Below are 12355 nucleotides of genomic sequence, written 5' to 3' on the forward strand. Positions count from 1 at the left end.
AGAAAAATAATTAAAAATGCCTCTCACTCCTTATCCTTTTCTCTCTTATGAGTTTCTCCTCCACATACCCATCTATTAAAATAGGAAGGGTGTCCAACTTAAGGTGCACTGAGGGCTTCCACTAAACCTTCATGAATTTGGTGAAGGAGCTAAAAAGTGTCCTAGGAGGGCCAGCAGTTCAAAAGAACAAATTAAGCCAGAGCAGGGTCAGAAGGAGACTTTGGGATGGCAGCCACAGAGGGAAAAGCTTGGGCCAAGGTGGGGGTGGGGTAGGGATTGAGCTTCAACAAGAGGTTTGGGGCTAGGGTCCTTCCTTGAAACAAGAGAGAAGGAAAGAAAAGAGAACGTGACTCTTTCTGACCATTTAACAGAACTTCAAAATTCTCTGAGCAACAGAATGGGCCTAATGTGTACCAGGTGGGATTTAAATTTAAATGAAAGCAAAATTTTTCAAATACTAGAGACTGTTAAACATTGAAATTGATTGCTTTGGTTATCCTGCTCTATTGGACATTGTTATCTTTTTAAAGGGCTAGAGTATACAGTATTAACAGTCTAATTTAGACTAAGGAGGAGCTTAAAGTTCGTAAGAGCTGTGATTTGTGTTTTCATGTTATTTTCCTTAAAGTTTTGGCAATTGCTATTTGATACCTTGCCCTTGGCCACTCACATCCACCGAGAGCCTTTGAGGTTAAATTATCATGAATTATCTTCAAAGATTTTTGTCACTGTGGTTGCTGATGGTAGTGGTGGTGTTTTGTTTCGTTTGTTTGTTTTTTAAGAAATGAAAGAAAAAGTTTGACAAGTCTCTGGAGAAACAGAATCCTCCCCAATTTTATTCAGTTCTAGCGGTGGGACTATGAATATATTCAGATCTCAAAGCAGTCTTTTATTCTCCTCCAGATTAAAAAAAAAAAATTGAACTGGATTCTTATGAATCATCTGGACTAATATTAGTTTACTTAACTGCTTTTAAAAAAATTTAAAAGAGAAGAAAGGTAGGAAATATTGGGTACAGCTGCACATTATTCTAAGATATGTCCCCACTCCAGCCCTCCAAGAATTACATCACCCTGTATCATCCTTTGGAAACCACACTTCTGTCTCTTTAACAAGTGAAAATGAGAAGGGGGCGGGCCTCCGGAGTGGTGAAGGCTCTGATTGGTCCAGCTGGCAGGAAGTGGACCGTGAAAGCGTCCCTTCTGTTTTTGTCCGGAGGTTGCAGGGTGAGTGGCCCGAGACCGTGCAGGGCTTAGGGACCCGGGACTGGTAGTTACTTTGAATCTCGAGAGTGCGAACGTGGGGTGCGAAACGGGTCCCATTCATCGCTGTGGGTTCGGGGCCCTGGCAGCCTTCTTGCGGAGGTGCCACGCCCTAGCAGGTGGGCCCGGGGTCCGCTCGGACCGCCAGGACCAAGCAGTGGTCCGGGAACTGGAAGGAAGGTGTTCCCGGGGCGCTGACCGCCGCCTCTGCAACTCGGCCGAGGCCCGTATCTCAACGTAGCTTTTCTTTTTCCCCTGTTCTGCAGGCTTGTTTCTGGCATCATGGCGCAAAGGGCCTTCCCGAATCCTTATGCCGATTATAACAAATCCCTGGCCGAAGGCTACTTTGATTCTGCTGGGAGGGTGAGTTTGGGAAATATCTGCCTGCATCCCTACCTCCAGCCCCGAGTGTTTGGAAAGTTCAGTTTTGCCTGAAAGAAAGGGATGAGCATCCTTTTTTAAAAGATATAATAGAGTTTCACTATAAACATACAAAATATATTTTAAATATATAAAGTATACATGAAAATATACAATTTGAGCTCTAACATGTTGAACTTCTGTGAGGAGTCATTGTTAATATTATCAACAATAATTAATAATTGAAACAGTCTCAAATATTGATATCTAAATTATAAAAATTCGAGGCTCTGCAATTTTCTGTGTAATCTTGCATTTTTTGATCACTTTTGGTTTGTTTTTTAAAGAGAGGTGAGAAATCCTGATGGTATTTCATGGGTGCCGTGTTACTGTTTTATGATTGAACAGGAGTACGGACAGGGTAAGGATGAGAGTAAACCAGAATGTGATGAAGACATCTTTAAACTGAAAGTGCTAAGAGATTTGGGACATACATAGTCCTGAAATCTTTGTATCATTTCCAGTCTTCCCAGGACATCCCCACAACTGGAAAATAAATACATACATAAAACTGGTCAATGTAACTGGTGAGCACCTCACAAGTCAGTGTAAGAAAGAGAACCTGGATGTGAGATACCAGAAGCCTGTGTTTTCTCATGCCTCTGCATATAGTTGTTAAGAGGGAATACAGTTCTTTTTAAGAATACCTAGTTGAGAAATCCTAAGAGTGAGTTAGGTTGGAAGAGTGATATCTTTAAATGTGCACACATTTTTTGAAAAATTTTACCAGTTTATTTCTTGTAAGCTTATCAGCCATATGAAAAGCATTTTGCATGTGATGTAAGGGCCTTAGAGATTTCATATCTGCCAAGTGAACTTTCAGTGATTCTGTTGGTTCTTTGCTTAAAACACTTGTCATTTATAAATTAACTTGGGTGAGTAATGCAGGTAGGAGGAATGAAAGAGATGGAGAAGAGCTGTAAGATAGAAGGCTGCCGAAGTGTGTATGGAGCTAGAATCAATCTGATTCTTTTAAGACCAGAACTGAACTCCCTAAACAAAGCCTGTAATCATTACCTTGAAGTCAGATGGCTTCCTTTTGCCTATTTGGACTTGCATTCTGCCCAGCTCTGCAGATCCTGAAGCTGAAGCATTTGTCTTGTCTTGTTGGAGGAAGACCTGCTGCTTCATGCTTACTTGGCAAAGAGAACACTTGAGGATGGATCCTAATGACAGCAGCCTTCAATAAAATGTATCTCACTATTTAGGCTGTTTATAAAGTAAATGCTTTTTATAAATTTAACTGTTTCTAAGGGAGAAAAAAAAAATGTTCATAAATTTGAATTCTGGCCCCAAAATAATAGTGTAATTTATTGCCTAACACATGGTTTTTGGACCCATCCCAGAAAGAAATTAACCTACCAGTTTTAAAATTGTTTAATGTTAAACATCAGGGATTGGACCCTGAAGATCTGTCCTCCTTAATTTGTTAATGCAAAGATTTCAATAAGGAACTGCTCTATTTCCTGGCATCTATCAGAAAAAAGCGTTTTTATACACTCTTCAAATTATTCCTAGGTTTGAATAATTTTGTGGTCTGCTACAAGCAATCAGTATTCTTAGGCAGCTCACTTTTCTTAAATGCAATTATGTGCCAAATAGAAAGTGACTTCCCTTCTTAAGGCTGAGGCATTCTCATTATTCTTGGTTGCTTACAGTAAGGCCAGGCAAGATGATAAATCATCCATGATCTGTGAACAGAATATGACATGTTCTTATGTTGATGCATTCTTCTATCTAGTTGAGATTTATAGACCTTTAATATCAATACTGAAGTATATTTTACCTTACAAAATGGATTTTTAAGGCTTGTTGAAATCTTAACCCCTTGGCAGACATTGTTAAATAAAGGGAGTGTGTCCATCAAACACTGGTTTCTTCTTCAGATAGTGAAATAATGGATCATAGTGGTGCTTAGAATAAATAACCCAGATATGGTTAATCATCTGATTTGCCTTATCAGAGATACTCTTCAGAGTATCAGTAAACCTTAATGTCTTTTATTATTATTAATAATTCTGATACCTTTTCTACTTTTTTCAGTTTTTAAATGCCCTTTTTAAAAAAATGAGGTTATGATGCTAACAGGTAGTAAGTTAGGTTTGTTTTTACAGTCCTTGTGTGATGAAATATCTGTATCCTTGTAATGTTCCCCAACATTGTTTCACAGTTTTACTGCTTTGTGAAATCCAAGTCTGAGAATCACAGCAGATTCCTAAACATACTGAAGGATACATTAAAATGCTCTTTTAAGACACTTCATGATTCAGTGTATACAGAACTTTCAAAATATTTTTCAGTTACTTTTAGAACAAATAACATAATTATTCGGTATGCCTCACCGTTTGTGCCACATCTGTGGGCCTTTATATGGATGTCACTAACCCCACACCCCAGCCTCAGTGTGCTTTCAATCTATATCCAAATTATTACATTTCATAGACCATTGGACTGCTTAAAATAGTAAAAATATCAACATTTACATCCCTGAATGCAAAAGACATGAGAGACACAATCTCATTTGATCCTCAATGCACCTTTTGAAATTGGTGGGACAGGTATTATTATCCTGACTTTATAGAGGCAACTGAAGCATAAAGGAGTTATGGGTTGAGCATGGTCACTCAGCTAATAGTGGATAAGGATGTAGCCGGGCTCATTCATTGAGCAGCATTTATGAGGCCCCAAGCCTTCTGGGCACTGTGCTGGGCATGGGTTTTTGATACTTGGTCTGATGTTCTTTCCACTCTCCTGAAGCCTCCTGATACCTGTGAGTTTTCTTTGCTTTTCTTCTGCTACTTCTACAATTTTTTTAAATGTTTATACATTTTTAATAAATGGACTTTTTATAAATGTTTATCTTCATTTTATCTTCATTTTTCAAATAACAGAAACAATTAGAATGTTTCTTTAGGGGATTAACCTTGCTGCTGCTTGAATACTAAAGCTCCAGTGGCTTGAAAACAGCAAACATTTTCTGATTTGTGCTTAGTTTAATAAAATGACTTATTATAATAAAAAATATTGGTTTAAATAATAGATGATTCTTAGTAGGTGGAAATTACTATGATCCAGTTTATCATTGGCAGCTTCTTTAGTATTTAACTAAAATTTTTATGTAAAACATTTAAGTTACATCAAAAATATTTCCCAACTTGAGTAAGAAAACACAGTAGTACTTTTAAGTTTTGTTCATTTGTTTTTGTTTAAGAATAAAGTAATTGTCCAGTTCTCTTAGGCAAAAAAAAATGTAGCTTAAGTGGAAATGAAGTACCCTCCTATTTTTAATAGCCTATATAGTCCAGGACACCCAGTGCCCCATATTTTTTGATATTTGTTTTCCCTTTAATACCTACAGCTGACTACTGAGTTCTCACAACGCCTGAACAATAAGATTCGAGAGCTTCTTCAGCAAATGGAGAGAGGCCTAAAGTCAGCAGACCCTCGGGACAGCACTGTTTACACTGGCTGGGCAGGTATGAAGTGCTGACTGTGAACTGGCATAAGCGTGGTAGAGGAGAGCTCTCTGGCTGAATGCTGCACCCTTAAATGCTTCCTGCATCTGCACAGGAGTAATTGCTTCTGGGGAGAATGCTGTGCTCTCAGCCTAACCTGGGCATCTTGTGGATCTTTAACAGTGCTCAGAATTTAGGGCAGGGTAAGCATATTCCTGTAATTCACGCCTGACACAAATTTGGATGGCTGCCATACTTGGGAGAAAAATTGATGTTCAGCATTACATAGTTAATTCACAGATGGAATTTCAGTGGGAAGAGTTGGGAATATTCCCAAAATGCAGTGCATGAAACAGAGGAATTTGCCCATGGAAAATAAAACATGTCCAGAATTGTCTTTTTTTTTTTTTTAACGTTACCACATAACAGGGATCCATATGGGAACTCAGGGTAGAGTATAGATTCCGTGAACTAATCCTCCAGTATAGTTGTTGCTGGCTGGTGTACATTCACTGTTTTACTGGTCATTGAGAGGTTGAGAAAGTTTGGGAGGAAATAGTACATAAATGTCAAAAAAGTGAGAGCAAGAGAAACCAAAGAAGGAAAGTGAATAACTGCAGCTAGCTTACTAATACAGAGATAGACAGCTTTCTAATCTTGAAGAAAGCACAATTTAGAGACAGTGTTTCCTAGTTACTCTGAAAAGCAGACAAGGAGGAATAGGTTTTCAGCTTAAGGAGTTTGGATTTGATTTTAAGGCAACGATGCTTATCATAAACATGCAGGTTCCTGGGCTTCACAGCAAAATTCTGCTTTGGTAGTTTGAACAGGCCAGGAATCTGCAGTCTGCAAGCCTCAGTGGTCTTGATGTAGATGGTCATCTTTAGAGCATACTTTGAGAGCTTTTCTGAGAGGAATTTACTAATAGCAATCCTCTCAGTTATGACAAGTGATTTCTTTCTTACGAGGATGGGGAAAGCAGATAAAATCAGTAAAATGATAATCTCTCAGGGACGTTTACGGTCAGTATTTTATAAAATAAAAGGAATAGACTAAATAGTGTTGGACCCTCCCTTTTATAGTTTAGTTTTATGATTTTTGTAGATTTTAGAAGCTTAACACAGAAACGTTAAGGTGAGAATAAAATGAAAGTATTTTGCTTCAAGAGACATTATAGCAACAGCTGTCATTTATTGAGTAGCTGCTGTTTCCAATTGCTCAGTAATTGGTAGATGAATCTCATTAATGAGCATTACTGTTCTTTATTTTAAATTATGAGGATTTGAACAAAACAGGACAACTGAGACAGATGGCTAGATTTAATTCCATAACTGATTGTTAAAAGAATGACTTGGGCTTCCCTGGTGGCGCAGTGGTTGAGAGTCCACCTGCCGATGCAGGGGACACGGGTTCGTGCCCCGGTTCGGGAAGATCCCACATGCCGCAGAGCGGCTGGGCCCGTGAGCCATGGCAGCTGAGCCTGCGCGTCTGGAGCCTGTGCTCCGCAACGGGAAAGGCTACAAGAGTGAGAGGCCCGCGTACCGCAAAAAAAAAAAAGAAAAAAAAAAAACAAAGAATGACTTAAATCTCTAACTCACCCGCTTCTGGTGAGCTTATATTATTTATTATATATTATAAGGTACCTTGCTTTAGGAGAAAAAGAAGTGGTGATTGATTTCAAGTTTGAATTGATAGTTTGGCAGTGTAAGGAAAAGCTCCTCTATTGGCAGGGCTAGTTGAGAAACAAAGTTAAAATTTACTTGGAAATAGAAAGAAAAAATGTTACTCCAAAGTAAAATGCAAGTTTGTTTAAATTTTTTTGGCACTATGGAGTTTTTGGCATCATTTTCTTTGAATTGCCCATGTCCTTCAACTTTTTATGCTTCAGTATCTATGATACTCATTGCTGTCTCCTGAAAGCAGCTCATAGGGGCAATTGGCACACTAAGCAGTTTAGGATGTCTTCAGTTGCTGGTTAGTTCATGATGTAGCATAAAATTTTCTAGATAAATTTGCTAATGGCTTTCAAGGCAAGGTTCCTAATGTCTCCCCATCAAGCACTGTTAAAAAGCCATTGTTCCCACGTAAAATGGAGTCTCCTCCAGTGTTTTGATAAGTAAAATGCTTTCCTGTGCAGTGTTCCATCTGAATAGCATAAAACTATGAGTTGCATGAGAAATTAAAGCTGATTCAACTGCAGAAAATCATAATACCTTTTCCTCCCATTATATCTTATCAAGAATCATCTATTCATAACTGCTATTACCAAAAATACATTCACAGACATCTTAACACAATAAAAATACTTGGTGTTATGTCTCAGAGCAGTGTTTACATAATTATGTGTGGCTTTGTATGTTACTTTTTGTGCCTCATTATCTTTCTTTTTTTAAAATTAATTATTTATTTATTTTTGGCTGTGTTGGGTCTTCGTTGCTGCGCCTGGGCTTTCTCTGGTTGTGGCGAGCAGGGGCTACTCTTTGTTGTAGTGTGTAGGCTTCTCATTGCAGTGGCTTTTCTTGTTGCGGAGCACGGGCTTTAGGCCCACAGGCTTCAGCAGTTGTGGCACACAGGCTCAGTAGTTGTGGCACACGGGCTTAGTTGCTCCGTGGCATGTGGGATCTTCCCAGACTAGGGCTCGAACCCATGTCCCCTGCATTGGCAGGTGGATCCTTAACCTCTGCACCACCAGGGAAGTCCCCTCATTATCTTTCAAAAAGTAATACTTTTGAGGAAAAGGGGATTATATATTTTTAACTTTGTTCACCAAATTTAGGGTCATATTTCTATAAATATTAACTTATTATTTGCTCTTGTTATTAACTTGTCCAAAATAATATTACTTTGGGAAATACTAATTGTAGAAATCCTTTAAAACTTTATTTTCTTCTTCAGCATTCATGTTTATTAAGCATTTGTTTTCAGTATGAAGTGAAACCTTTGCATACAACACAGTTTATTTGAGAAACTACATGATTGTTAAAACTAGAACCTTAAATTACCATCTTATTTTGTTAAGTTTCATTCCCCAATGGAAGTATGGTCTGATATTTGTGCTGATTCAGATAGGCTTGGTTTTGGAATAGGATTGGGTTCAGTTGCATATACCCAAAATAATCAAAATTGCAGTGACTTAAATAAGATAGAAGTTTTTGTTTTGTTTTTTTTTTTCTCTAAGGTAAAAGAAAGCCAGAGGGAGGGGGTCCAGGGCTGCTATGATGGCCTCAGGATGTCGAAAGGAACCCAGGCTCCTTTCTTTCTGCTACATCATCCCTCAGCCACTAGCTTCTAACCCTCGGCCAAATAGCGACTATATACAGCCATTACATCAGCCTTTCAAGGCTGCAGGGAGTAAAAAGAGGCAAAGACGAATGCATTTCTTCCCTTTAAAAAGACTTCCTGGAAGTCCCACTCAGCATTTCAATTCTACTTTCTTTGCTTGGGCTGGAGCATAGTCACATATTCATACCCTTTAGCAAGAAAGGATGGTGAATGTAGTCTGTTACCTGAGGTTCTGTTACTAAAGGAAAGAGGAGCATGGATTTGGGGGTAAGACCTAGCAATCTCTGCTATAAGTCCTGTATAACCAAAAAAATGATCCTTTTTTGTTCCTCTGTTTGCACAGAGTATTTAGTCAGCAACACACAATTTTTTCGTCTGCCAAAGGATCTCTAGCTTCTGCCCACTTCGAGGAAATTTTTATAAGGATAAATTTATCAATGTCTATAAATATTTGAAATTTGCTAAGCAGTATTATACCTGCTCTATATTTCTAGGGAAATTGATATGTGATTTCGACTGAAAATTTCTTATTCATTTTTAAGTTCGTTTGCTTACTGCAGTAAGTAATAGTCTTTTCATAAAGCCTGCCATAGAAAGGAAGTGTTATAGAAATGCCAAATCATAAATAATTTTTGAAGAGCCAAGTGTAATTTCAATTTAGAAAGGGGCTACAGGTTCTAAATTTGATACTGGAAAACATTATTGTTTTCTCAGCTTGATTAAACAGCTCTCTGCCTCCCCTTTCTGCTTCCTCTCAAGTCTTGTTTGCTCTTTCAGGGATATAAAGTCCTTAGTTTCTTTTTTGTTTTTAGTTTTTTCTGAGATATACATTTTAAGTAATAACTAGAATTATGACTTATAAAATTATACCAGAACATATAAGACTTTTAGAAATTTCATATAATATCTGAAACATTTAACATATTTCCATACAAATAACCCAAAGAAAGTTTAGTGTTAGTTGTTTTTTTTGTTTGCTTTTTTATACTGCAGGTTCTTATTAGTCATCAATTTTATACACATCATTGTATACATGTCAATCCCAATCGCCCAATTCAGCACACCCATCCCCACCCCACCGCGGTTTTCCCCCCCTTGGTGTCCATACATTTGTTGTCTACATCTGTGTCTCAACTTCTGCCCTACAAACCAGTTCATCTGTACCATTTTTCTAGGTTCCACATACATGCGTTAATATACGTTATTTGTTTTTCCCCTTCTGACTTACTTCATTCTGTATGACAGTCTCTAGGTCCATCCACGACTCAACAAATGACTCAGTTTCGTTCCTTTTTATGGCTGAGTAATATTCCATTGTATATATGTACAACAACTTCTTTATCCATTTGTCTGTCGATGGGCATTTAGGTTGCTTCCATGACCTGGCTATTGTAAATAGTGCTACAGTGAACATTGGGGTGCATGTGTCTTTTTGAATTATGGTTTTCTCTGGGTATATGCCCAGTAGTGGGATTGCTGGATCATATGGTAGTTCTATTTTTGGTTTTTTAACGAACCTCCATACTGTTCTCCATAGTGGCTGTATCAATTTACATTCCCACCAACAGGGCAAGAAGGTTCCCTTTTCTCCACACCCACTCCAGCATTTGTTGTTTGTAGATTTTCTGATGATGCCTATTCTAACTGGAGTGAGGTGATACCTCACTGTAGTTTTGATTTGCATTTCTCTCATAATTAGTGAAGTTGAGCAGCTTTTCATGTGCTTCTTGGCCATCTGTATGTCTTTGGAGAAATGTCTATTTAGATCTTCCGCCCATTTTTGGATTGGGTTATTTCTTACTTTAATATTGGGCTGCATGAGCTGTTTATATATTTTGGAGATTAATCCTTTGTGTGTTGATTCATTTTCAAATACTTGCTCCCATTCTGAGTGTTGTCTTTTCATCTTGTTTATGGTTTCCTTTGCTGTGCAAAAGCTTTGAAGTTTCATTAGGTCCCATTTGTTTATTTTTGTTTTTATTTCCATTACTCTAGGAGGTGGATCAAAAAAGATCTTGCGGTGATTTATGTCAGAGTGTTCTTCCTATGTTTTCCTCTAAGAGTTTTATAGTGTCCAGTCTTACATTTAGGTCTCAAGTCCATTTTGAGTTTATTTTTGTGTATGGTGTTAGGGAGTGTTCTAATTTCATTCTTTTACATGTAGCTGTCCAGTTTCCCAGCACCACTTATTGAAGAGACTCTTTTCTCCACTGTATATCTTTGCCTCCTTTGTCATAGATTAGTGGACCATAGGTGCGTGGGTTTATCTCTGGGCTTTCCATCTTGTTCCACTGATCTATGGTTCTGTTTTTGTGCCAGTACCATATTCTCTTGATACCGTATTGTCTTGATTACTGTAGCTTTGTAGTACAGTCTGAAGTCAGGGAGTCTGATTCCTCCAGCTCCGTTTTTTTCCCTCAAGGCTGCTTTGGCTATTCAGGGTCTTTTGTGTCTCCATACAAATTTTAAGATGATTTGTTCTAGTTCCGTAAAACATGCCATTGGTAATTTGATAGGGATTGCATTGAATCTGTAGATTGCTTTGGGTAGTATAGTCATTTTCACAATATTGATTTTGCTAATCCAAGAACATGGTATATCTCTCCATCTGTTGGTATCATCTTTAATTTCTTTCATCAGTGTCTTATAGTTTTCTGCATACAGGTCTTTTGTCTCCCTAGGTAGGTTTTTCCTAGGTATTTTATTCTTTTTGTTGCAGTGGTAAATGGGAGTGTTTCCTTAATTTCTCTTTCAGAATTTTCATCATTAGTGTATAGGAATGCAAGAGATTTCTGTGCATTAATTTTGTATCCTGCAACTTTACTAAATTCATTGATTACCTCTAGTAGTTTTCTGGTGGCACTTTTAGGATTCTCTATGTACAGTATCATGTCATCTGCAAACAGTGACAGTTTTACTTTTTCTTTTCCAATTTGTATTCCTTTTATTTCTTTTTCTTCTCTGATTGCTGTGGCTAGGACTTCCAAAACTATGTTGAATAATAGTGGTGAGAGTGGACATCCTTGTCTCGTTCCTGATCTTACAGGAAATGCTTTCAGTTGTTCACCATTGAGAATGATGTTTGCTGTGGGTCTGTTGTATATAGCCTTTATTATGTTGAGGTAGGTTCCCTCTATGCCCACCTTCTGGAGAGTTTTTATCATAAATGGGTGTTGAATTTTGTCAGAAGCCTTTTCTGCATCTTTTGAGATGATCATATGTTTTTATTCTTCAGTTTCTTAATATGGTGTATCACATTGATTGATTTGCATATTTTGAAGAATCCTTGCATCCCTGGAACAAATCCCACTTGATCATGGTGTATGATCCTTTTATTTTCCTTTTTTCTTTTTTTTTTTTGCGGTACACGGGTCTCTCACTGTTGTGGCCCTCCCGTTGCAGAGCACATGCTGCGGATGCGTGGCCTCAGCAGCCATGGCTCATGGGCCTAGCCGCTCCGCAGCATGTGGGATCTTCCCGGACCGGGACACGAACCTGTATCCCCTGCATCGGCAGGGAGACTCTCAACCACTGTATCACCAGGGAAGTCCTGTATGATACTTTTAATGTGTTGTTGGATTCTGTTTGCTAGTATTTTGTTGAGGATTTTTGCATCTATATTCATCAGTGATATTGGTCTGTAATTTTCTTTTTTTGTAGTATCTTTGTCTGGTTTTGGTATCAGGGTGATGGTGGCCTCACAGAATGAGTTTGGGAGTATTCCTTCCTGTGCAATTGTTTGGAAGAGTTTGAGAAGGATGGGTGTTAGCTCTTCTCTAAATGTTTGATAGAATTCACCTGTGAAGCCATCTGGTCCTGGGCTTTTGTTTGTTGGAAGATTTTTAATCACAGTTTCAATTTCATTACTTGTGATTAGTCTTTTCATATTTTCTGTTTCTTCCTGGTTCAGTCTTGGAAGGTTATACCTTTCTAAGA

At 38.1% G+C, this 12355-nt stretch overlaps 1 protein-coding gene across 1 annotated transcript in view; it reads left to right on the top strand.

Annotated features, from left to right (window-relative positions):
- The first annotated feature begins 1203 nt into the window (after positions 1-1203).
- LANCL1 (LanC like glutathione S-transferase 1) overlaps positions 1204-12355 on the top strand; it is a 42474-nt gene continuing 31322 nt past the window's right edge. Inside the window, exons 1-3 of the mRNA XM_007470014.1 lie at positions 1204-1226; positions 1529-1625; positions 5041-5158. Of these exons, the coding sequence (XP_007470076.1) occupies positions 1545-1625; positions 5041-5158 (199 nt within the window). The 5' untranslated portion in view covers positions 1204-1226; positions 1529-1544. The remainder of the gene's footprint in view (positions 1227-1528; positions 1626-5040; positions 5159-12355) is intronic.

Source organism: Lipotes vexillifer, unplaced genomic scaffold (assembly GCF_000442215.2).
Source record: "Lipotes vexillifer unplaced genomic scaffold, Lipotes_vexillifer_v1.1 scaffold138, whole genome shotgun sequence".
Classification (NCBI taxonomy): domain Eukaryota; kingdom Metazoa; phylum Chordata; class Mammalia; order Artiodactyla; family Lipotidae; genus Lipotes; species Lipotes vexillifer.